General features: G+C 40.7%; 2 protein-coding genes across 19 annotated transcripts in view; one reads left to right on the top strand and one right to left on the bottom strand.

The window, feature by feature from the left end:
• The first annotated feature begins 1,773 nt into the window (after positions 1–1,773).
• LOC308198276 (aldo-keto reductase family 1 member B10-like) lies at positions 1,774–14,091 on the top strand. Of its 2 annotated transcripts, XM_080600475.1 has the most exons (10): positions 1,774–1,928; positions 2,534–2,701; positions 3,703–3,819; positions 4,560–4,637; positions 5,502–5,624; positions 8,088–8,194; positions 8,389–8,470; positions 9,538–9,621; positions 10,472–10,554; positions 10,908–14,091. In XM_080600475.1, the coding sequence occupies exons 1-10, from the start codon at positions 1,860–1,862 to the stop codon at positions 10,948–10,950; spliced, it is 954 nt and encodes a 317-aa protein (XP_080456601.1). In that variant the 5' UTR covers positions 1,774–1,859; the 3' UTR covers positions 10,951–14,091. The 2 variants fall into 2 exon arrangements, with proteins under 2 accessions (XP_080456601.1, XP_080456602.1); XM_080600476.1 differs by lacking the exon at positions 10,472–10,554.
• The window catches only part of CALD1 (caldesmon 1), a 193,841-nt gene continuing 181,416 nt past the window's right edge, over positions 12,877–25,301 (bottom strand). For 11 of the 17 annotated variants that reach the window (XM_080600216.1, XM_080600215.1, XM_080600218.1 and 8 more), the window contains 7 exons: positions 21,555–21,598; positions 21,366–21,444; positions 19,800–19,940; positions 18,701–18,796; positions 16,573–16,656; positions 16,236–16,269; positions 12,877–14,566 (listed from right to left, as the gene is read on the bottom strand). In XM_080600216.1, coding sequence (XP_080456342.1) covers positions 14,535–14,566; positions 16,236–16,269; positions 16,573–16,656; positions 18,701–18,796; positions 19,800–19,940; positions 21,366–21,444; positions 21,555–21,598 — 510 coding nt within the window. In that variant the 3' untranslated portion in view covers positions 12,877–14,534. The remainder of the gene's footprint in view (positions 14,567–16,235; positions 16,270–16,572; positions 16,657–18,700; positions 18,797–19,799; positions 19,941–21,365; positions 21,445–21,554; positions 21,599–25,301) is intronic. The other 6 variants (XM_080600219.1, XM_080600220.1, XM_080600228.1 and 3 more) reach the window with 1 other exon arrangement.

Below are 25,301 nucleotides of genomic sequence, written 5' to 3'. Positions count from 1 at the left end.
GTCTTTGTGTAAGTCTTGCTCTCTCTTTTCTGTCACATTCCTCACCCCCTTGCATCCTCCGCCCCACAAAGGTACAACATCTTAATAGATCATTAAAGGGGAAGGGACCCCACCATCACAATTAGCCAGCCCTCTCCTGCTGCAACGTGTGCCACTGGCCAGGAACAGACGCAGAGCACCACTGACACCCACATGGACATGGAGCAAGGAGGATGCCAGGCGAGTGGCAGTGGACCATCAGCATTGCCTGTGCACATCTCATGCTCTATGTCTGAGACTTGTTGCCTTTTTAATCACCCCAGGAGATGATCCCTTTTCTGATTAAAATATGTGTCTGGTGTCTGCATCCGCATCCAGTTTTGTCATTGCTTGAATTGGGAGTATTAAAATACAAAAAATAAAAACTTAAAAGAGCATATACCAAAGAGACATTGGTCTCTGTAATAGTGTCATAGAATCACAGAATCATAGAATTGTAGGGGTTGGAAGGGACCTCAAAAGATCATCGGGTCCAACCCCCCTGCCAAAGCAGGTTCCTTAGAGCAGACTGTCCAGATGGGCCTTGAATACCTCCAGAGAAGGAGACTCCACAACCTCCCTGGGCAGCCTGTTCCAGTGCTCCGTCACCCTCACTGTGAAGAAGTTCTTTCACATGCTGGTGCGGAACTTCCTGTGCTCCATCTTGTGGCCGTTACCCCTTGTCCTGTCCCCACAAACCACTGAAAAGAGGTTGGCCAAATCCCTCTGTCTCCCACACTTCAGGTATTTATAAACATTGATGAGATCCCCTCTCAGTCTTCTTTTCTCCAGGCTGAACAGACCCAGGTCTCTCAGCCTTTCCTCATAGGGAAGATGCTCCAGGCCCCGTATCATCTTTATGGCCCTCCACTGGACTCTTTCCAGGAGATCCCTGTCTTTTTTTACCAGGGAGCCCAGAACTGGACACAGTACTCCAACAGTGTTAATATGCTCTGAGTAGAAACACATGTGAAAGGGGGAGAAATTGAATCCATAGTGTAGAATTGTGGCTGGGAGTGTTTAGAAGACACAGAAAAAATGCATGCAGTTTCAAAGGTGATCAGAAAGTCTGTTTTGAGAAATGAGATAACATTATGGTTAAATTAGGTGCTGAAAGCCCTTACAGTACAAGAGGCAGGGGCCTCCTGTAAACCTAGGGAGATAAAACCCACTGCAAATTTGGACCAATGCTTTGATGCTTAACATCAGGTCTCCAAACCCGTATTATTGTACATAAATAAACTGCATTATTCTTGGAAACGGTCAGCACTGGTGGCACCTGTTGAAAGGCAGTCAGGTACCGCCGTGACAAACACAGCGCAGGAAACATAAAGCTGGCACCACACAAGCGAGGCCCAACCTGAACCACTCTTCCTGCCCCGGGCAACCCTCCCGCATGTTTGGTGGCCTGGATTTCACCTCGGCTTCCCAACCTGAAGCCCCTCAGCTTCCTCGCGTGAAGTAAATCCTGCCTGGATCTGGCTGCCAGCTGCACAGCCCAGCCCTCCAAGCCCCCTGCCCCTTGATTTGTGAGGCGACCTGGTGGCACAGAGCTTCCCACAGCCTTCAGTTGTCAGCGCTCTGAAAACATTTCATCCCTACACGAAGGCCTTCCAGGGACAGCGTGCTAAGTGCTGAGTTCATTGTTAAATCAGCCTTTTTTCGTCTGCCTTGCTCAATGTAAACTGAACGAACGAATTAAAAGACCCTCAGCAGCCAACCAAAGCCTTGACAGCGCCCTGCGAGAGCCCGGGGAGGCGGGGAGGGAGGCGGAGGCAGAGGCCGGGCCAGGACAGCGTTAAAATGCCTGCGGGCAGCCTGAGGAGTCCGCCACCGACACTATGGCAAGCCCCTGCGTGGAGCTGAGCAACAAGATGAAGATGCCCATCCTGGGGCTGGGCACCTGGCAGGTACCGGGGCGGGGGCCACGGTTCCTTTGGGAAAAAAATCGGGATGCGGGGGGCTGCTGCGGAGGGTGTCCGTGGGTTGGTCTCGGTGTCTGCTTGCAGCGCTTGTATAACCGGGCAGCTGGAAGGGAGGGAGCAAAGGAAGAAGGCAACAAGTATAACAGGAGGAAGAGGGGAAAATAAAAGGGGGAGCAAAAGAATAAAGTAGATTGCAAAAGGCTTCCTCGCCCCCTGGCACTTGCAGCTCACCCCCGTGAGATGGGGGTCACTTGATGGGAGCCCTGTGCCACCAGCCTGCTTCCTTGGGAAGGGTTCAGGGAAAGTAAAGCGGTAAAATTGCTTGGGTAGTGCAAGTGGGAAGTGATACTGCGTGTTACTCTGCTAGAAAGGATAGTGTCCAAACGTCCCACAGAAACTAACTACTTTCTGCTCCAGTCCCAGGACTGCAGTCCTTTCCCTACAAAAATGATAAGTTAAATTTTGATTTAAATACAGGTGACAAGGAGACTCCAGCAGCTGCTGGAAGGGGAGACTTGGTGGAGCTGTCACAGCAGCGAGTGCTGGCAGAAGGTGGTGGAAGAGCTCATAGTTTGGTTGTCTGCTTTCAGGCTTCTCCAGGAAAGGTGGAAGAGGTGGTGAAGCATGCTATTGATGCAGGCTACCGGCACCTTGACTGTGCCTATTTCTACCAGAATGAACATGAAATAGGGAATGCAGTCCAGCAGAAGATCAAGGAGGGAGCTGTGAAGCGGGAAGATCTCTTCATTGTCACTAAGGTATGAGGATGCAGGAATGCTGGTGCATTTGCCTTTTCTTGCAGAGAAACCCTTGTTTCATCCTTAAAGTACCCTAAGGACCTATTCCCTTCTCTGATACTCCTTTCATGATTACCTTGTTGCAGACTATAAATTCGATTCTTTGTTTGCAGTTTGGACTGAACCTTACTAGGAACTGTTGAAAACTTTGAAAATATAATATGGTTGTTGCTAAATGAATAATTTCATTGCATTTACTGAAGGTTCATATGTGTGCACTCTAAAAGGATCAGGAAGAACAGACAAATCAGATGTCTGAATTCAAAGATGCTGTGCTACTTACTGATGTGCAAGACATTGAAAATGGTGTCATGTAGAAAAAGTAATCCTAAAAGAGAATAGAAATTAAACTATGGGAATTAAGTCTCAAGTATTTTCTGTGTATGTACTCCATTCCCTCATCTTATCCACTTGTCTCAGCAGTGCTCGTTACCAAAAAGAGAGAACGTGTCAACTAAAAAACTTATAATTGGGGTTTTACAGAAAATATTGAGCAGAACAAAGCTCTTTCACATACTCTTATTTTTACTTAAAGAATAGTTTTTAATTTGAATAATACTTGCGAGTTCCTCTACCTAAGCAATTGAATTTTCATTTCAAAAATAATGAAGTAAAATTCAGAATGGTCCTCACAGTGGCCAAGTAGTCAGATAAAAAGGACAGAAAGAGGGTAGTTATGGGGTGCTCAAGACTTGAAATTTAGTCTTTAAAAAAAAAAAAAAAAAAGATATACATAAATAATCTGTAACAATAAAAATATTGCTGTATACCTGGCAGAGATTTACATTTGGTTCAGAGAATCTCTTTTCATGAATAAGAATACTGCTTTTCCACCTTCACTACTAATTCCTTTATCTGTGGTATATTTGTCCTACATTAACTATTGAAATATTAGCATCCTGGTCTCTGGTCTGGACAATGGGAGCTGCAGAGTCACAGCTGAGCTTGGTTTCTTCCCACAGTTGTGGAACACATTTCATGAGAAGTCCATGGTAAAGGAAGGGTGCAAACGGAGCCTTGCTGCACTGCAACTGGACTACCTCGACCTCTACCTGATACATTTCCCTATGGGATTTAAGGTAGTTCTTCTTTACATTCCCCTTTACTCCTTACCTGGGTAGAAACATGGTGTGTCCTCTCATCTATGCTGCGCCCATCTTCATTACACATCTAGGATATGCTGTGGTTGCTTTGGCTCTTCCCTGAACCTGGCAGTAGCCAGCATTTGGTCAGTTACTAGGCAGTAGTATGTTTTAGGGTGTGTGTCTGGCTTTCCATGCGTGTTAGATTGAGATAGCTGTGGTTATGAGCATTGCTAATGAACCCCCTGGGTCTTCAGGGAAAGTGTAACGAATGGATGATGGAGTTTGGGATCATGGCCTTGTGCTGGGCCAGACTGGTGTGATCATATCATCTTTTGGAGATGTGGGCTTGATCTGGAGTAACCAACTGTGAGAAATGAAACAGTACAGAAAGAACTTGCTTCTTCCCCCTCCCCTCCCCCCCCACCAGCCTGCACCAGTGTAAAACAAACAAAAACTCTGGAATGAAAGTATGGGAGTGTCTGTTCCCTTCTCTCCAGACCTGCCTAAATTACTCAAATATTTACTACTAATCCCCATCTCTTTGTATGCAATGATTGACTTGTAGAAGTATGGCCCTTGTCCAAGAGAGTACTGAGGAACATGAATAATTTTTAGTTATGTGATGTGTTTAAACAAACTACTAACTTACTATCTGTAATTCCCAGTCAGAAATTCTAGTATACAGTAGGAGATGCAACTTTTAAGTCCCTGTGATTTCTGCCTTGAAATAACAGGCTGGTGAAGATCTGATGCCTACAGATGACAAGGGTATGGCAATCCCTAGTGATACAGATTTTCTGGACACATGGGAGGTATGTTAATGTTTTGTCTTTTGTGCATGTGTCAGCACTAGAAATGTGCATGCACAATGAAATTAAGGGATGGGTTTGGGTTCAGAGAGTAGTTGCACAAAATTACATTTCATGACCAGAAAGAGCTGCTGCTTCCTCTGCTTTTCAGGAGCAAAAGGGGTATGTCTGCTCTATGAATAAAGAGGACAAACCCATGAGTGCTGTGGGTGCTGTGCCTAAAACAATATTTGAATATGCACAATGATAGAACTGAACCATGGATTAATGCAGGCGTGGCTGTTAATTTACTGGGAGTTCCATACAGATAAGGAATTCTCACACTTTTCAGCACTGGGCATCAGCATCTCAGGCCGTCCTTCAATCCTCCTTTCCTTGTGGACTGAGGGGACTCAGGGTCTGCTCCTGCTACCTGCACCACTGTGATGCTGCAGCTCTGCAAATACATGGTTTTCTCTACAGTAGCAATTACAGTCACAAGAAAGTATGCTGAGATAACTGGGTTTAGGCTAACGTCTTTCCCTACTGCGTTCTGCCAACTCAGGTAGTGTGCTGGCTTAGGACAAGGATCTCCCTTGCTTTTTCAGCTCTGGTAAAATGACTCCCAGAAAAGCCTAACCAAAAGATTTGCATCCTGTTACAAAAGGGTTGGCCTACCCTTTTTATGCTACTTTCCCATCTGCAATGGGACATAAAGCACACAGATAATACAAGGTGTAAAGATATATACTTTTAAAATCAAACATACTGTCATTTAATCTACTGTGGGATGTTTATTGGTTTGTCACTAGCTTTAACGAAATAAAATACTGTTCATGACAGTTAATACCACCTCATAAATATGCATTTGTTGTCCTCATTTATTAGGCCATGGAAGAGCTGGTGGACTGTGGCATGGTAAAATCCATTGGAGTTTCCAACTTTAACCATGAGCAGATTGAAAGAATCTTGAACAAGCCAGGACTAAAGTACAAGCCTGTAAATAACCAGGTAAGACTTTTATTTCCACTTACGTCAGCTAATCGTGGAATATTCCTAAATATATTTGAGCTACTTATAGCTGAAAAGGATCTTAACAGAAAGCTTTTTTTTTTTTTTTGTAGACTTGTGTGTGTATAATGCTGTGGAGATTTGAGAATAATACCATACAAAAAAAAATAACAGTTTGGCTTATTCATATCACAATAATATGAAACAGATGAGAATGGAAGATTCTTGGACATCAGAAAACAGTGATATATCTTATATAGGACCTCTGCTACACTTCCCCTTACACGCTCCCAAGAACCACTTGGACCTGGATGTCACAGCCCAAGCTGCCTCATGCCCACTTCTTCCAGCTCTGGGATAACCAGAAAAATCCCCACTGAAAGCTACTGCACAGACCTGGGGATGTACAGAAATACTCTAACAAATTCACTGGATTTATTTAATTTTCAACACGAAAGAAACCACTTTACCAAACTTCATTAGAAAAAGGAGGATTGAAGCAAACATTTAAAAAAAAAAAAAGTTATCACTGCTCATTAATGAATTAAACACAGGACAGCAGGGGCACCAGGACCTTCAGACTTTCTTTTATAGGCATCTTCTTTGCACTTGGCTGGGGGTGTTGAATGCTTGTCTCTGCCAGCTTGGGAACATCTAGGGAAATCCCCATACTGGGTCCAGCAGAGGCACTATGCTGCCTGTGCTGCTGCACTGCTGGGCTTGGGGCTGCTGGCATGTGCAGAGGCCACACTTGGCAGAAGGGTGAAGTAGGACTTGGGAGGGTTTTATTTAGGGCTAGGGTGTTCTGGTGGGGACAGACCCAAGTACCCCCACATTAAATGCTGCACCAACTTCAACACTTTAAAGAGCTTCAGGCTGTGACTCCAGTTTGCTTCTCCATGGATATGCCTATGCCACGTGCTGTCATGGCAGTGGTTGCCTAACCTAGCTCAGGTCTGAATAAACTTCTGTACATGGACTTAATGTCACTGTGCCTGGTAACAAAGCTATAGCACTTTGAAACAGCTGGATATGTGCATGGAGCCATATTACGCAGCGTAGACAGACACAGATGTGTGGCCGTACTTAGGGTAAATTGAGCAGCATCCCCATGCAGGTTCCCATTGCCATCCAGTTAAGGAAATCTTGTCCAAAGATCTGCTTGCAAGACATTCTGAGTGCTGTGGCTTGAAACTCGGTAGCTTTATAATGTCTTGGGGCAGTTTTGTAACTGTCATAATTGAGGCAGCAGTGTAATTATCAGCATCTTCTATTTGTGTGCATGTGTTTGGTTTTGGTTGCATGTAAAAGACTTGTTCAGCCTGGCTCAGGTTATTTTTGGGAAAACAGATTCTGACTCTTTCCTTTTGATTCTTCACCTGCAACCGTAACTCTTCTCATTTTGCACAGCCCTTCTGCCTGAAACAGTTCTAAACTAGAAACAGCGATTATATAGCTGTAGCACTCAGTCAAGGTTAGGGATTTACTATAGCCCTGATCTGATAGAGACCTTAAACTAGGTCATTGTCATGCTGCTGTTACAGTCCAATACCCAGGGTGACTAAACCCTCAGCAGTGTTTCCCAGCTGTAATAACACATGGTGCTTTTGATAGAAGGGCATGCTCCTTTGCATACTGCATTCATTTTTATGTCATCTTACTGTATTTAAATAACTTAAATGAAGTAACTTAACATGGAATTCAAAAGTCTTTTCTCTGGAAAAAAAAAAGCAGCACTTCACAAATGCATTATTTTTAAAGCACTGGCTTCACACTGAGGAAAACAGGAAAATTTATACACATGTAAAATATTATTAAACTTTATATCATGCCTCTTCTGTAAGGAAGAAGAAGCAAGATCCTGACTGTGTATTTGAGTAGGGATTTCAGCAGCCAAAGCACAGATTGAAGCAACTTTTTCTGAAGGTCAGGGAGCCTGCAGCAAAGTAGCAACCAGGACCCAGGCTTCTTTGTCTATTCACATACCATCTCCTCAGGGGAGGGATGGGGAGGATGTCCAGAAGGGCTAAGCTGGGGAAGCTCATCTCCCTCACCTTCTTTGGGAATCAGGGAGACTCCCCGAGGTTGGGTGCCTCGGAGAAGAAACCAGACTCTGGGTATTCTGAGCAGCCCCTCTGAAGGATGCAGTCGTGCTCTCTTGACTAGTCCAGGAAGACTGATTTCCCAATTGTTGCCACAGATCCTGCACTTTCAGTCTTCCTATTTATTGCTCACCATGTTTCTGTAGTTTGTGGCATGAGGGAGACTTATTATCAGTGTTAAGCTTCTAGATATTGCTGTGACATTAATAATGTTAATAACATTTTTAAAAGATAGATTTTAATCATGATCCCAGGAACCTTTTCTTCACATTGTTTGTGACCCAAGAGGAATTCAAATATTGTACTCTGGAGCCCAATGCAGTCTGCCTCCATGCCAACCACCAGGTTTCTGTGTTTGCAGATTGAATGCCATCCATACCTGACCCAGGAGAAGCTGATCAAGTACTGCCAATCCAAAGGGATCGCTGTGACAGCATACAGTCCCCTGGGTTCTCCAAACCGGCCATGGTAAGAAAGCACAGCAGCCCTTCTCTACAAAGATGACTGAATTTGCAACTTGAATCTTTGTGGCAGAGTATGTAAATAGTGCAGCTACAATGAGAGAAATGCTCTTGCTTTGTTGCAGACTTTCTTCCTGCAGGAAAGCTAATATCTTTCTACCATCAATATGGTAGCTAATACCTGGCTTTTGCTTTCATTAGGGCCAAGCCAGGGGAACCCCTGCTGCTGGAGGATCCTAAGATTAAAGAGATTGCAGCTAGATATAATAAAACCCCTGCCCAGGTAAGTGGGGATGTCAGAGAAAACTCTCTCCTCCTCAGACATTTGTAGGAGTTGATGACCAGTCTTTGCGGATGCTGCCTTCTCTAAGGATACAGTACAATGGGGTTGAACTGCACTTGACTCTTCATACTGCCCCTGTTCTTAACAGCATTCACGTCTCTTAGAAAACACCTGGTAATTCATGTTGAGTATTGAGCTTGAAGGAGCTGATTGGTATGGGTATGAGCTTACCTCAAGTGTCCCCCTTCCTAGGGAGATTTCTTCTGCTCCTAGGAAGAAGTGCTCACTCTCTGAGAATCCCTTTCCTCTGAGATTTACTTACAAATCATCAAACCAACACATTATTCCTTTCTCCAGCTAAGTTACTCTTCAGAGAAGCAGAAGTAATTTGCAGAGCTATTTGATTGCAGAGCTATTTGATTGCTTGCTGTTTGCTCATCTTCACAGAGTCTTTGAAAGCTGCTTGATTGTCAAGGTGAAATGTTTTTCTCTATGGTTTGTTAGACCCACAAAAGAGATCTTGCCCATAGTGGACAGGAATTGCATTTCAAACAAATCCACATGTTCACAGGCAGTAAACCATAGCCGTATTTTAAGATGAGCAGAGCAGGCAAACAATGTACTCAACAGTCCTCTGAGGGGAAAAACTTCAGAAATCTCCTTTTTTTTCCATTTAAAGACTTCAGAAAGCTTAACTTAGGTGAGGTACTTACCTATGAGCCCCAAACAATTGTGCTCATTTGGTTTGAGCACCCATGTAATACAAGCCAGAAGCATCATTGTCCCCCCCCTCCCCCCCAAATGAAAACAAAATAAAAAAATCATTGAGAAGCCAATATGTAGAAACAACTGATAGTTTTTCAGTAGACTGCCAGCAAATGCTGGAACATCAAAACTCCTCTGTGCAGTCTTGTAGTTTTCCAAAGAGTGAATGTGGTTGTAGAAAGAGGAATGGGCTTGTGAATGAAAAAAAAAAAAAAAAAAAAAAAAAGAGAGAAAATGTACAAAATGCATTTGAAGATTTTTTTCGCACCCCTATGTTCATAATCCTCCTTGTCCTTATTTAGGTCCTGATCCGGTTTAACATCCAAAGGAATGTGGCTGTCATTCCCAAGTCTGACAAAGTGCAGCGCATTAAGGAAAACATAAAGGTGAAGTTTCCACTGGGACTGCTGCCACCTATTTACATGGCATAGGCATCCACACCCTTGTCCCCTCTATGTTTCCAGGCAGCACCCAAGAGTCATTGGAAGGGGAGCACAGAGATGTACAGATCAGGGCTCAGTACTACCTGCCACAACTTTTTCTGTGGGGAAAAGCATCCTGTTATTGCCAATAGAGAAATGTTTTACACCAGGGTGGTTGAAGATCTACAACACTGGAAGTGGAATGCCAGTTTGGGGTTTCCCCTCTGGGAGACGCTTAGTGAACCCTGCTTTGGGGCATAAAGGAACAAACTGCAAACACCAGACTCATTAGCAGTTTGTCTCATTTCGAGGCTGTGGTTTCCCTTGGCAGGGAGAGTCAGCTGGATGCTTGCTTTGAAGACGTGGTATCTTAGATGGTTGTTCTGTTACTTTCAGTTCATGCCACTATAATTTGGAGTAATTTCTCTTAATCACTAGCAACAATTCTTGGATGACATCAGCTGCGAGACAATAATTTGCAGTTGGTACCCAGGAAGTCCTTACACATTGAGTAATCAGCCCTTAGCACCTATGTTCTCTGTTGGTGCATTACAACACAAACAGAAGTGGAGTTTGCATTCAAGTACCTGCAACTGAGACACTGCTATGAACAGCACCTCAGAGAGAAAAGGACTAATTGGTAAATTGACATCTGGCTGAGAAATAAGAGGACTTCTTAACTACCACTAGTGTGGATGCAGTGTGTTCTTACCTTGAGTCATAATACATGCTGGAAGCACACTTAGTGTCTCACTACTTATAAACCTAACTAAAAAGAGCCTTTTCTTTCCTTTTTTTTTCCCTCTTCTGTTAGGTGTTTGACTTTGAGCTGTCTGAGAAAGAGATGGATGTCATCCTCAGCTTTAACAGGAACTGGAGGGCAGTTCCAGTAGCCCAGTATGTTCCTCATTATCCTTATTATCCACTAGGCCTATCTATGTCTGTATTTTTACCCCCTGTATCTTGAAAACATACCTGACCAAAACTAGAGAGAGCTCTCATCTTAAACCTTGGACCCCGGGTAATGAGACATGTCCTGGAACTGACATCAGGAGGGAGTCATTCAGGGCCTTCCCTTCAGCATCTTGGTGTTGTATGTGCTTGTTCACAAGCATTTGTTCAAATTCATGACAGCTGTCAGCTGCAAAACTTTGAGTATGTTGGCATGATGGGAGGGCCACTGCACTAGGGAAATGCTGCTGAAGATGCTTGCTATGACACCTATAAAAACAAGTTATTTCTCTTTGCAGGGCTGTCAATCATAAGGACTACCCATTCAAAGCAGAATATTAACACCAGTGGTTTCTGCGAGACCTCCGTGTATCTCCTTCCAGATTAGAAGATGTTCTCTGTATCTGAGTCCTGATTTCTTCTTTTGTACTTGGTGATCATTAAAAGTGGTTACTTGTCCTCCTTTTTTAGGAGGAGACCACTAGCTGGTGAAAGAATGCATCAATGGGGATGGGTCTTTTGTTGAGAGGGTTACCAGAAATCTGTTCTTGATTAATAGTTTAAAAAAAAAAGACAATGTCTCATTTCTGTTTTTCCTTGTCTTCCCTAATTAAAGACATGTTTAACAAATAAAAAAAATCTTGTAAGTAACTAGATTTTTTTAATGTTGTTTTCAGTGCAGTAAGTCTTACTGGTTTATGAGTGGCTGTTGGAGAACACTGTGTTTAATTACTTTGCTTTTTACATAGTTGTGATTTTTATGGTGTGAATCATTAATGCTTTAAAATTTTATATGAATAGCAAGAAAACAAAAAATAAAGTTTGAATAACAACAAAACTTTGTCACTGTAATGCTTACATTGTTTGATGTGACTAATTATTTAAAAACATGCCTGAAGTTTGGTTTTTGAATTTTCATACAGGTAGGAATGGGCTCCTATGCTTTCTGTACGAGGACAACACTGGGAAAGAAACTAATTTGGGGCTTATGCATTAAACATGCATAAAGCCCACCTAGAAGCTAAAGAGTAAAACTGCCCTCCCTCTGAACAACTAGAAAGTGATTTCTTGTACAATGAGAAGTGAAAAAGTGAAGACAGCAACATATGCAGTAATAACCTAAAAGAAAATGCATCCAGCTGAACATAGGGGCTATCTAGAAAAGCAGGACAAGTTGTTCTGGAAATCTCAAACAAAAAATTTGTTTTTTTTGCAACTCTGCTGGCAGCATTCAGGAAATAACATATCCAGACAAGATTTGGCTTAATCATGATCAGAAACTAAAGCACCAACCTCATATTGTCTGACCATTTGTCACCTCTTTAGTGGCATCAAAATGCCTGGTGCTGCTGGGTCAGAGTCTGTAGCAAATGCCACCAGGAGGAGCCACCAGTACAGGGGGACAATCTGGCAATGACCCACGTCAGTATTGCCTAAAAGTAAAACCAATTGTGCCCAGCACACTTTCATGGTCTCATAAAACGATAATAACCAGGAGCAGAAGAAACATTCAGAGCAACAAGAAAAACGCCTCGCTCACTAAAACTTGGAGAGAAACATATCAATATGGTCAGTATGAGGAAGGAGAACAAGTACACTTTTAAGCATACAAGCTCTTTCCAGATTAAGTAAGAAAGCATCCAATTATTTCTTCCCCAGCAGCTGAGAAAGCTGCTTGCTGTGGCCTTCCCGTTGCCCCCTGCAGAGCTGGCAGCAGCCTGGGAGACCTCTTTCAAAGGACGGTGACCTGAGTAGAGCACAGCAGTATGGGCTGTGCTGCCTTATAGCAGAAAAGAAGGGGGTAGGAGGACAATGGGATGCCAGCAGCTCCCCAGGCTTGGTCCCTGTGACCACCCAAGCTTGGAAGCACTTCCCCACTGAGCTGCCTCTCACCAAGGTAAGCAGAAGAAACAACATTAATGGCTCTTACTGAAAAAGTTTTGCAAAGCAGGAGAGCAGACAATCATGACACTAGGTTAGAACTGACTTTGCTGGGCATGCTGACATCCAGATGATGCCCAGCTCCTGTCCTGTACTGACAAGCATGACAATTAAGATATATATATATATATATATTTTTTTTTTTCTTGAGAATCCATAGGTTAAAGCTGCTGATTTTAGGGTTTAGCTATCTGGTGTAGGATAGTGCATCAAGAAAGACAGCCTTCAAGCTTCATGGCAGTAACTCCTTATTTCACACAGCCTTAGCGTGATTCCTATCCTAGTCACAACAACTGGTTCATTCCTAGTCATTAACAAACAGGGGGCTGCTGATGGAAATATTCCATTTATTGTGGATGCAGTTTCAGAATACATTGTTTGAATGAATCATTTTTATTGCAGCTATCAAATGTATTTGAAAGACTCAAAAGAGTGTTTACAAAACCCCAAACAAAAAACATGACAATGCATAGACAATGTCAGGCACAGTTTCACCCCTTACAGACAACTATGTGCATCCCTATATGTAAACAAGATGTTTTGGCCAAGCAGGGGAGCTCATCTTTGGGTTAAAATATAACTTTCCTCTCTCTAGGAAGAAGTCAGATGCTGTAAGAGATGGAAGCGGTGGAAAGGGAGAGCCTGGTAGTTTTGATGCACGACGAAGCTGTTAACAACGCACTCGGGGGGCTATTTCAGTTGCTCAGTTTATGCCACCCATACACTGTAGGATGTAAATGCTAAACTCTATGGCATGTAAATTCAAACCAAGCTGATGTCTTATAGCCATGTGTTTACTATATACAAATCAAAACGTCTGTAAATAAGATATTCGGGAGAGATAGTTAAGAAGAAGCAGTACAAAGATAGAGGTTTACTTCATTTTGGGTGGACCTAGTGTACGGCACTGATGAATGGCAAGATTTTGTGTACAGTCATTTGAAACGAGCTCCAACTGTGTTTAGTTTTATTTTATTTTTTAATTATGGTAGTTTTATATAAATTAAACTACAACGTTTTATACAAGTGACCTATTTTTGACCCTCTATACCATTACCTTTTCCTCTTTTAAAAACTATAACTTTCTTTTTAATTACCCATTACTGGGCAATTGACATTTAAATTTTTTAATACTTATCTCGCCATACCTCTAATGGCAATTAAGAAATCTTACTATAGAAAAGTGTGTGATTTTGTCTTTATCTTTTTTAAGCTGTGATATTGGTTAATTATGTATGTTTATTACTAAATATAATACTCTAGCACGTATTAAAGCATTCTACCGTTAGTAGTGCCTTTAGGCTAAACTTTGTAAAGCTATGTGTGTATATATTCTAAATTGCAATCAATTACTAGTCACTAACAACAAAAAGAAATATCAGTACCGCTGTCAGCTAACATAATCATCCAAATTTAGGTATTAACTTAAACTAGAATGGAAAAATTGAAACTTAAAAAAAAAAGTATAAAACAAAAAAAATTAAAACAAGTTATTGATGCAGTATTTCTCATGACATGGGCAACTTACAGAAAATATTACATTGTCAACTAAAGATATTTCTTCCATGCCTTAGTCTAAAGTGCAGAAAGAAAGACTTCTGTATTCCAAAAGTAACCATTGTTTTTATAGGTTTACTGCACACCTTTCTTAAGCAACTCCATTTTAAATGCATTTTGGGTTGACCTCTTATGCCAGTTGAAATCACTGTTCAGATATATAGTTAGTTATGACTATCAGTAGGAGTCTATATATTTCACAGCATGGGTTTCTTTAGGAATAAAGGCTCTTGTGCAAAGGCAGTACTATTATGATGAATGTCTAGACTGATTATTAAATACAGTGCTAATATACATGGTTTTAACTGGGATAATGCAAAAAGACATTTTGGTAAATAAACATAAATATAAAAAGAACAATTTAGCACTTTTTCTTTTCTTTTTTTTTTTTTCCCCCAACTGATTGGTCCAGCGTCTTTAGTAGCCTTCTACGGTTCTTTCTCAAGTTGTCTCAAACCTGCTGAGAGAAAGAAAGATTAAAGATGGCTTAAAATAACCTAAATATACCTCTAAAATAGAGAGGGCATGACTCTAGGTTAGCAGGCAGCATGTAAGAAGGTAGGGCACAAGCTGGATGTTGCTGCACTTGAGTATTGGGCTCGATCAGAGGTGGCCTCCAGATTTCACTATGAAACCTTCCTCACCTCCAGCAGCCCTGGGAAGCAACTCAGGAGCTTACCGCGTTAAAGGCAGTGGATGCTGCACGCAGCACTCTCCCTGCCTCCCCTCTCCCAAGCCATGGGTGGGTGGCTACCATGCAAAATGCTACAGGGCGGGACACACGCACTCCACGTCCACAGTAAGACTGAAATCCATCTTCCTTCTCCTGCAAGCCCTCTGCTGAAGCCCTCATCTCACTCAGCCTCAGAGAAGAGGCTCGGCAGTGTCTTGACCACTCAGCAGGGGCTGCTCCTGCGGGTGATGATGGCACAGCTGCTAATGCCTGCCATGGGAGCGGAGCTGTGCTAACACTGAGCAAGCCTGAACACCCCTCTCCCAACACTTCAGTTTGAAAAAGGAAAGAAGGAGGAGGAGGAAGTCAATTCCATCTTGTGTGACTCTAAACTGATCCCCCAAAAAGTCCACAAGCATACCACAGCACTCGATTTGCATATGAATGTGAAAAAAAATGTGTACAAATATTAATCTGTAAAAAAACAGGTTTTCTACATTTGAACCTCTCATTCCTAGTGGGAAAAAAAAATCAACGGATGTTGCAAGACATCTTAAAGCTATTAAATTGATCGGTAAATTTCCATTCTTCTCCACTGGTCCTTAGGCACATATTTCCTCTAATTGGTTTTATTTGGTAAGTTTTAGATTAAAACAAAAACTAAAGAAGCACACGCAAGCTGGGGGCGAATTTGATGACTTCTTGACTTATAACTAAGTTGTGTTTCCCGAACTAGTGATTTCAAAACAACAGTAGTAAGACTCTTTGACTTGAGAAGACCAATGCATAGCTTCAGCAAAAGCAATGATGATGCTGACAGCTTTTGAACTCCAGTCCACTCTGGGTAATCAAGAGCACGTGGGACTCAAACAGCCAGGTGAATTTTCCAAAACCAATGCTGCTGAATTTTCACAAGGCTTCACCATTACCCAGTGGCAGTATTTAAAATGAGATGCTTGTTCTCAGCAGTACTGAAGTCTTTCATTTCTGCTCAAATAATGCTACCCCAGTAGCTTTGGCTTTTTGGTTTTCCCCTCTCCACTCATGAAAAGCATATCCACTTGCTCTGCAGCCTTTAAAAAAGCCTTTCCCAGATGCCTGGTATGTGCTGTAATTAGTTAAATGACCAACCCATCCCTCAGACCTCACACAATTTAATCATGCTCTCCAACTATAGCAAATGCTACAAATGTCATTCTAACCATGATTTGCAAACATTGCTGGAGAGCGCATCCTCAGTTCTCCTAGCCAGATGATTCAGGCTTATTTCTCAAAATAGCATGATGTTTTGGCGATATTGCAAAGGAGCTTGGGAAAAGTGAAAGGCAAAGGAGAGAAGGTTTTGTGCATCAACATTAACATCTGTAGAGTTTTAAAAACTGAGAATTGTGATGTGTGTACAAAAACGTGCCAAAGTTTCTTTTTAATATGCAGGTGAATTATTAGAATTACTTACCATTAGTCTCTGATTTTTTCCCCGCTGCTGTTACCTGTTTGAAAAAGTAAGAATCCATTATTAAAGTTGAATATGGGGAAAAAAAAAGTCATCTTCATGCAAAGGACAGCATTCCACACACAACTTCTTCCAAATAGGAATAATAAAAGTTACATGCTATCCATGGTGTTTGGTGCCTTGTTGCACTTTCTTTTACAGATGAAAAGGCATATTAGTAACACAAGATATGCAGAGACCTAATTCCAAATGACTGACCATATGAAGGCAAACAGTGCCTTCCCTCCGCAAAAAGCTTCACACACAGATACTATCTTTTAAGAATGCACTGATGTGTTACCTTAGAAGAAGATGCAGCTGGCTTGTCAACTGACTGCTTCTCCCAGAGATTACGTTTGCCGGATACATCTCCTGGTCTTAAATCCTGTATTTTTAAGTTAATGTCAGAGAACAAAAAACAACTTTAGTTCAGATTTATTTTAACTTGGTAGAGGAAAAGTTAGAATGTGACTTCCTCATAAGAAAATTTGAGGAGCATCTACCAGTTGTAAATATTACATTGTCTATCAATTATAAAGCTATTCAGAATGACACATCACAGAATCATTCCACACATACACATGCTTTAACACAAAATCCAGTCCTGCTGCATCTATTTGGTTTTACACAGACTGGCTATAATTTATTATATTCATCCTAGACAATACAATGAAAAGCTCCTTTTTTTGAGGAAAAAGAGAATTCAGAAATAGTATTTCTGTTAGGGAGGAATTCAAAGGTAGCTGGTCTCGGGTATGTTAGATAAGAATCAAAATATTTAATTAAAAACAACAAAAACAAACAAACAAAAAAACAGTGTCAGAATTTAATACAGCAGATCCTCCTCTACATTCTTAAATAAAGGTTTCAGGATTTAACACTGTAGTCGGTCATATCTATTTGAATTTCCATAGTACCTTTTAAAACTTTAACATGGACCAATCCCTAACCTGACAGGGAAAAAACAACCAGGTACGGTAAAGTCAAAAAATATTAATAGTAATAATAATATTCTCTGCAAAGGAGTGTATTGAATTTTGCTTAAAGTCTCCATATACAAATTTCAATCTTCTCTTTGCAGAAAAGCAGGACTACAAATCCAGAAGAAGTATGCTAGGCTAGTAGTAATGCACCTTTTTAAGGACAGATGGATTGACATCTGTCCCTGTGGATACTAAGCAAAAGACTCTTAAAACAATTTAGGACATAAATACCGTCCGTTTCATAAAGTCCTGCATGGTTTCTAGAATCTTGCTCTTGCCATGCATAGATACGTAGCTTTCTGCACGCAAGAATTTATAACTTGGGATAGAAAAATGCCCATTGAGATACAGAAGTCTAATTTCTGCAAGAGGTGTTTGCACCCAACAGTGATATTATAGAACAGATTAGCCAAAGATATCATTAAGACTTTAAGCCTCTTCTGTGCTTCAAAAAGTGAGTTAAGCAGATAGTAAAATTGCTGTAGACTGTCTGAATGCCTGATCTGGAAAACTATGAATTATTCTTTATTATGTAGGAATGGGTTGAGGGTAAGGAGTTATTTGGTAAGTAAGAAAATCTTGTTCTCCCTTTGATTTAGCCTGATATAAAAAAAAAAAAAAAAAAAAAAAGGAAAAAACACACATTACAGATGTATATCATTCTTCAGAGTCAATTACGAACAGGTTTACCTGACCAACTTAGCAAAGAGACCCGCAAAGAATAGGAGGAGGGCAGGTTCCTTCAAGGAGAAATATTGAAAGAAGAAAGAACAATCTATTGAGAAAGAGGGAAATGAAGACATAGGTAGAAACAGTTGGCTGAAGGGAAAATAAGAGGTTAGTTTTACTCTATCTAAAAGATGTAACTTAGAAGAAAGATAAAATCTGGAGGCAGATGCTGTGCTAGTTTTCAGCACTTGTAATTAACTAGAGCTACCACAATTACTTGTTTTCTTTTTATATTTATTTCTATGAGGACACAATCCCCATGTAGCCACCAGTAAATATTGACTTGAGGGACAACATTGCAAATTTCAAGCTTCTCTTTGAGATAACTAGGCACATGAATTAACAAAGTGTATGCTAAGCTACACCTTTTATAAAGGGCAAGTGAACTGGCAGAAACAAATTACTCAAGCATATGAGAGGAAAGCAGTTCTTTAATACAATCCTAAAGAAGGTGAATCATTAACACCATGAGTGGTGCCTTAACATTCTCTAGTTTGGAAACTTACAGCCTCAGTTCCTCACCCCTAGCCTTCCACAGAAAACAATTTCCTGTTCCTGTGCCTACCCAAGAATTAGCAGAGGGCCTCTGAGAGCTTCCAAGAGAGGATGGGCAGTAAGGTTCCTCTAAAGACCATCAGCTGGCTAAGGAAGCGCCATCCCCACCTCTGTCCCAGCAGACAAGCCACCAACCAACCAGATTGTTGCAGGTTTACTTACAGAAGGTTTTGGAGCAGGTGATTTGTTACTCTCTGGGGTCTTGGTTAACCATTCGTTGATACGACTGGAGACACCAACTTTCAGTCCAGCAGTTTCCTACAAAATAATAAAATCTGATGAGAAGACTTTCAGAATAGCTTTTGCCATATTTTTTCATGGTTTGGATTTAAAAACAAAGCCAAATCTGAGTTTAATACAGAAGTCCTCACTGAGGTTATGCCTAGCTAAGAGTTATCCTGTCTACTCAGAAGATATTGTCCCTATGAATTACACTGCTACCCTCTAGTTTTCAGTAACGATAAATGTGGTCTGACAGAATCATTTTAATTTTTGTGCTAACCCACAAATAAACCTTAGACACAAACCTGCTGTTTCTGTCATAACCCCAAACTCCAAGGAGAAAAAATCTTTAGCCTAAAAGAAGAAGGGGCACCAGTAAGCCTAGAATTTCATTTTGTTAAACTACTTTAAAAACAAAAACAAAACACAAAAACAAAAAAAAAATGACAAAACACATAATAGAAGAGTTAGCTGGCCTAAAATTTCTATCATTAAAATAAATCTTTAAAAACTTAGAACAAATTATCGAAATTTCTTGTCTATCTGTAAGTATCCTTCTTCAATCTATGGCTTGCTTTTTCAGCTATGATAAATCCTCCTCAGATCACATCAATTTACAGAAAGGAAATGTGGCTTTAAGAATTTATGTAGAATAGATAAACGTCTTACAAACGCTTCTATCCATGATCTATAATAGATCAGTAGCTTGTCTGTTTAATCCCACTCTGCCCCTAAAAAGAATCTTTCTCAACACAAAGAATTTCTTTGTACCCAGCTTGAATTAGCCAGATGTATTTGTCTAAGATATCTGATGTGACTCTGGAATGTCTCATAAGTTAGCACAGTGTGTCACTACATTCTTCCGTTACACTGAGTACTGCAGCCATGACATTTTGCGGGTTTCTGAGGATTTCAGGATCCTTAGTGATATTCTTCAGCAGTGATGTCAAGGAAAGCAGCCAGGCTTACTCATAAGAACATGAACTGCAAGATAATGGCCATAATTCTTTATAATCACCATGTGAAATTAAATACATACCTTATTCGGTGCTCCTGTCCCCCCAGAAGGTGATGAAAAAACGTTCCCTTTCTCCCACATGCTCTTGATATTACGGACACCCTCAGCTGGAACAGGAAGGTCAGAGGCTGCTGGCTTAGCTGGTTTTGCAGCCTTGGTGCCCTGCAGAAGAATTGAGGCCAGTTGGTGGTTGGCATTAAAAGCTGGACTTGCAGGGTGGTTTGGCTCTGGGGAAGTGCTGAGGAATGCAGTAGCTCTAAGTTCTAGTAATGATCATGCACAGATGGAGAGAAGGGACCCTGCTCAAGAGATGACATTGAGACTCTCCCCTTCTTGATTTGCAGTTGGTCAGGCACCCTTGATACGACAGGCTATGGAAACTGCTTAGATTTTTGTATTTGTTACATTTCTAGAGCTCTTGGAAAACCACAGCTCTGCACACAACTGCTCCAAGGCTTTTTTTTGTCCTCTTTCAAGTCACAACACTTGAATCCTGTAAGCAAGTCTCTTTCATGGACATTAGCTATGGAAATCCTTATCCAGAGGCAGGAGAGAAAGGCTGCTCTGTCAACCAGCATCAGACTTACTCTATCTGCCCAAGACAAGTTAACCTCACAGCTTGGGATTCTAGAGGCAAATTTCAGCAATTGCAATATATTTGAAATTAGCTGTTTTTTGTTTGTTTGTTTTTTTGTTTTTAAGGAGGGGGGATTTTTTGTTTTGTTTTATTGTTTTTTGGCTTTGTCAGTATGTCCCTTGTACGATTACCAAAAACACTAGGCTAAACTCAGTCTATTCTTTCTTTCCAAAACACAGTTATGTAACACAGATTTGAAGGGAGTAGGAACCTGTATGAGCTATCGAGGTAATATCCCTTTTAATACTATTTTATTGCCATTACACTTGCAAATCCATGTCTACTATATTAACCAGTGGCTTTCACATTGCCTGTACTCACTGACTTACAAAAATAGTTTAAAAATGAGAAAACAAAAAACTACTTTTTCTTGAACTATGAAAAGAAAAAGCTCTCAATTCTGGCTTCAAAGCATATATATTTGACTGTTGTCAAAAACACCTATGGCTGAATTCTGTTTTTTCCCCTCTTTTTCCTTTGTCATTTCTTAACTCCCTAATTCACTAAAGTGTCTTTCTTTGTCCAGGATTTTCATTCTGAAGTGGCAGTCATCAACACAGGCCCAGTTCTTTGCTTTCAGAAATAAGCTGTTAATTCACCTGAGCAAATCAGCTCAGGATGATTATCAGCTCTCAGCTGAGAGAGAGGATGCAACTGCCACTCAAGAGATGCTGACTGTATCCTTCAAGAGCTACTCCAGGCTTATAAAGCAGACAGTGTATTTTGTAGCACAAAAGGGAAGACATGAATCTGAGATTGTGTTTAGAGTTATATATATATGGAGGTTGGTTATAGGCATGCCTCAAGCATTTTGCTTTTGGAGTCTCATTAGAAACAGCTCGTGGAAAAAAATCAAAACATTGACATTTTTAAACAGGGAAATAAAAGGTGATTATTAAAACCCCAAAGCCATTAGTAACTAAAGTCACTGTGACCTGGAATTAACTTACCACAACTGCACTAGTGTATTGCTCAAGTCTACTGTCAATCTTTGAGACAACTGCTGTCGTTTGGGGGGGTTTCATACCACTTTAGGGAGTAGAAAAGAAAAAAAAAAGGAGAGAGAGAAAGAAATTAATATTGCCTCCAATTAAACACAGTTGTTTCAACTGAATCTACAATCTGTTTTATTGTTTTACCTCTTCTGAGCGGATTTGTTCAAAAATTCTGCCCGTTCCTCTATCTAGAAGAGAAAGAGACAAGACCTGTAAGGTTAAAAGTAATACACATGCAGCCTGTATAAGGCCAGGCTAAATATCATTTTAAATGTCAAAAGGTCAGTCTGAAACAGATGGATTCCAACAGAAATCACTGCAAACACATGCATAAGTTTTGTACTTAGGAAACTGTCATTCAACATATGCAGAAGGGTGGATATAATTTTCTGCATTAATGGTTGTATCCTGCTTATTTCTTCAGTGTTAATATTTGTAACAATAAATCAGCAATACAGAAAGGAGAAAAGGGAATAATTTTATCTTATTAAAGAGGTTGATATTCACAAAATCTCTGTCAAATTTCCCCTTATCTCCCACACAAAAGCAAGTATATACCTCTAGAGGGAGACAGCAAATTTAATAAAGTTTTTTCTGAGCTGAGACATCAGACTAGGCCAAGTTTGGAGCTCAGCCATGTACCCTTCCCCATGTTTTTTCAAGACACCAACAACTTCATTTGAGCTCCAAAAAAAAACATCAGACTGTACTTGCTTTGTACTTTTTTGTTCAGCAGGGTCATTGTTGAGCCAATATCTACCAGCTGTTATTACAAAAAGTGGTATCTTACATTTCATCACTATTTTCTGCTCTGCATATAGGAAAATACTGTAATGCTTCCAGCGAAAAAGAATCATGAAGGTAAAAAGAATCATGAAGGTATCATAAGACTTATGCCAAATCTCTTGAAAATTTGGAAAAAAAGAAAAAAAGAAAAAAAAAGAAAAAAAAAAGACTACATCCCCAAATAAATTTTTTAAGCTTTTCATGATAGGGGAGTATTCTGTGTCAGGAATACTATAAACAATCAACTTCCTAACATGTCTTCCACATTATGTTGTTCCACTTCTTGTCTCAGGCTCTGTAGCGTCACTTAAGTGTTAAAAATACAGAAGCAGCTCCAGGGTACAGAAATGACTATTAATCAGCCTGGCTGAATTCCTGGGGATTCCCCAGTCTCAGTATGGGTTGCCCATTTTCAAGTCCCTTTAATAGTGATTGCTGCAGCGTTCATGCCTTCAAGCTAAGGCAATGACAGCTATTCCTTTAAATGGTCCTCCTTCATGCCCTTTAGCGTTAAGGTTGTATGAGAATTTTTAATTGCACACCAACTCCATCAAAGGGCATGTATGTTTGTTTTATTTCTCCAGAACATATGAGCAAAAACTCAGGAAGTTCACTTCAGTGCAGAATTTGCCAAATAAGACAACTGGAGGACCTCCAGTTAGTGTCACATCCAGCTTAAAAGAACCTCTAAAGCTCTAACAAATATATACAATTTACAGAGCAATTTACATTAACAGTTTTAGTTGCCAATAAAAGATTTAAATGAAGTCCTAAGTAGAAAGATGGGCTTTGCTTGGATATGTACCAACTGTTTCAATTCACTCTCACAAGATGGCAGCAATACACCAGGCAGGAACTGAACAACACAGCAGCAGAGTGCATATCTAGGTCTCTCTCTTCCTTTTCCATCCTCAACAATTTGCACCTTAGTTTTGCCAGAAGGAAATATACTTAGCGTTGCCACAAAACAAGCAAGTTATTTGATTAAAAGTGACTAAACAAATGTACAATGCTAACGCAAAACACATCACCTCTCCTCAACTACAGTATAGTTCTATATATAGAAGAGTTTCCCACAGCACTGATTTCTGGATGGTAACCAGCAGTACTCAAAAAGATGCATTATATCAACAAGAGCTGTTGGTTTCTCCTGTTCTCTGCTTGGAGGGGCAATTCCCCCAACTATATCAGTGAAACCCTGGCTGGCAGTGAGGACAAACAGTAAGGAACATCCCAAAGAGCCAGGGCTCAAGGTAACTATGCTATAACTCACTTAACAGCATCTTCTAGTTCAGATTAACACAGGTTCCACTTGAACTCATACAAAAGGGACACATCTTAAAAGCTGTTTAAAAGAAGCTAACCACTAGACTCCATAGTCTTCCTATATTCAGAAAGGAGAGGCATTTCTATACAGCACAAAAACCCAGCTGGCATATGCACTGGGGGACAGGCCAGGGGAAAAGGGGGATGTGAGTTCTTGGGGCTGAAGTAAAAGGATGTGGAGTTATTCCTTACCCTCTGGAAACGGCAATGCTTTGAGCACTTGCTGTGGTGTCAGGAATAAGCTGGGGATTGTTCAGAATAGGAGGGTGGGGAAACAAACCAGAAAGTAAGTTAAACAGAAGAGCAATTAGGAAGCAGCCCTCAGAGCTGAACATGGTCTTCTTCCCAAGGAAGCACGTGCCTCAGGGGGATGAATAACACATTTTCCGCACATATAAGGATTTGTTTTATAGAGCATCTGCCTCAAAACTGTGCATTCAGCAAATAGAATACATTGCATACACTTAGAGCAAACACACCTGTACACACAAATGTATTCAACATATAGGTCAAATACATTTAGACTGCACAGCAACATTTAAAGATTATTTATTTATCCACTGCACACCACACAAAGTCCATGCAAACAGTTTAAAATGTTTGGCACATACAGTAAACAATATTACAAAATAGATCTGTAAGACAAACAGAAAGCAAGGTGGTTATCAGAAAAGAGCAAGGTTATTTCCTCAGCTAGAAATCAAGAAATAAAAAGAACTTATTTTGCTATATTCTCTTTAACAGAATCTTGTTAAATAGCTTGGGATTATATTTTGTCAGCATGGAATACTTTCCAAAGCCTCTGACATAAAACACACATGTACTCCATCGAGTCCACCTGCCAGTGGCTAATTAAACTATGACCAGAGAGAAAAAACATAGGATTTCAGGCTGCACCTCTCCCACCTAACCTCAGTTGCTTGTAAGTTAAGCATTTAGTCCAAACTACTCATTTTAATTCCCTCCACAGTCAGTGGAGAGACAGAGGAGCTCACCTCACTCTAGGGAGTGTGGGCTTGCTTGTCCATCAAGGCTGACTCTTGCTCTCTCCTCACTCTCTCAGCTACCGAAGAAGTTACACTGCACAACAAAATCCTGAGATGGACACCTGTCCTTCTGCTGGTAACGTTAGATGAAATGAAACCCTTCTCCTTCTGCCTCAGAGAGCTGGCTCCTGCCTACAGGAGTTAAGGCTGATAGCTCTGTGTCAGCTCAACAAGAGCATCCAGCCTTTTAACTGCATCCCTACAAGGCAGTAACACGCACCAGGGTCTCTGTCACACACAATGATGAGAGGTGCCCTGCCTGATTCAGCGCAGCAGCCATCAGTGGCAGTGGGCATAAATAAAAAACAAGCAGAGTCTCACAGCTGGTTGCAGCCTTACTCAACAGGGATAGCACACATAGGTGGCAAGGAATAAATTAAGCAAGATGCTACACAAATACATATATATATAAATATATATATATGCATTTATCCATATGCAGTACTATATAGACATTTTTGGTTTGCTGATTGTGCAAAAAAATGGTTGCTTATTAAAAATCCATTTAAAGTGTGGGAGTCATAAGTGCACTTCCTTCCATCTGTACATCCTCCAAGAACAGAAACTGAATGAAAAAGGAATGAGTTAATACACAGTTCGAGTCAATGACTTGGAAAACAAGCACCATCTAAATATTTCCAGTAACACTTGTTTCATGCATAGTTTTTAAATGATTCTTAGGAATTTTAAATTGTGTATTAGATATTAACAACAAAAAGTGTTCTGAACTGAC

This window comes from Anser brachyrhynchus (genome assembly GCF_964034855.1).
Source record: "Anser brachyrhynchus genome assembly, chromosome: 1".
In the NCBI taxonomy this organism is placed as follows: Eukaryota; Metazoa; Chordata; class Aves; order Anseriformes; family Anatidae; genus Anser; species Anser brachyrhynchus.
This window is presented reverse-complemented; position numbering and strand designations above follow the sequence as displayed.

Coding starts and splice junctions, on each gene's coding strand:
- LOC308198276 (XM_080600475.1), top strand. CDS start 1,860: ATGGCAAGCCCCTGCGTGGAGCTGAGCAACAAGATGAAGATGCCCATC. Junction 2,702..3,702: donor ATCTCTTCATTGTCACTAAG/GTATGAGGATGC, acceptor TTCTTCCCACAG/TTGTGGAACACATTTCATGA. Junction 10,555..10,907: donor AGGGCAGTTCCAGTAGCCCA/GTATGTTCCTCA, acceptor TTCTCTTTGCAG/GGCTGTCAATCATAAGGACT.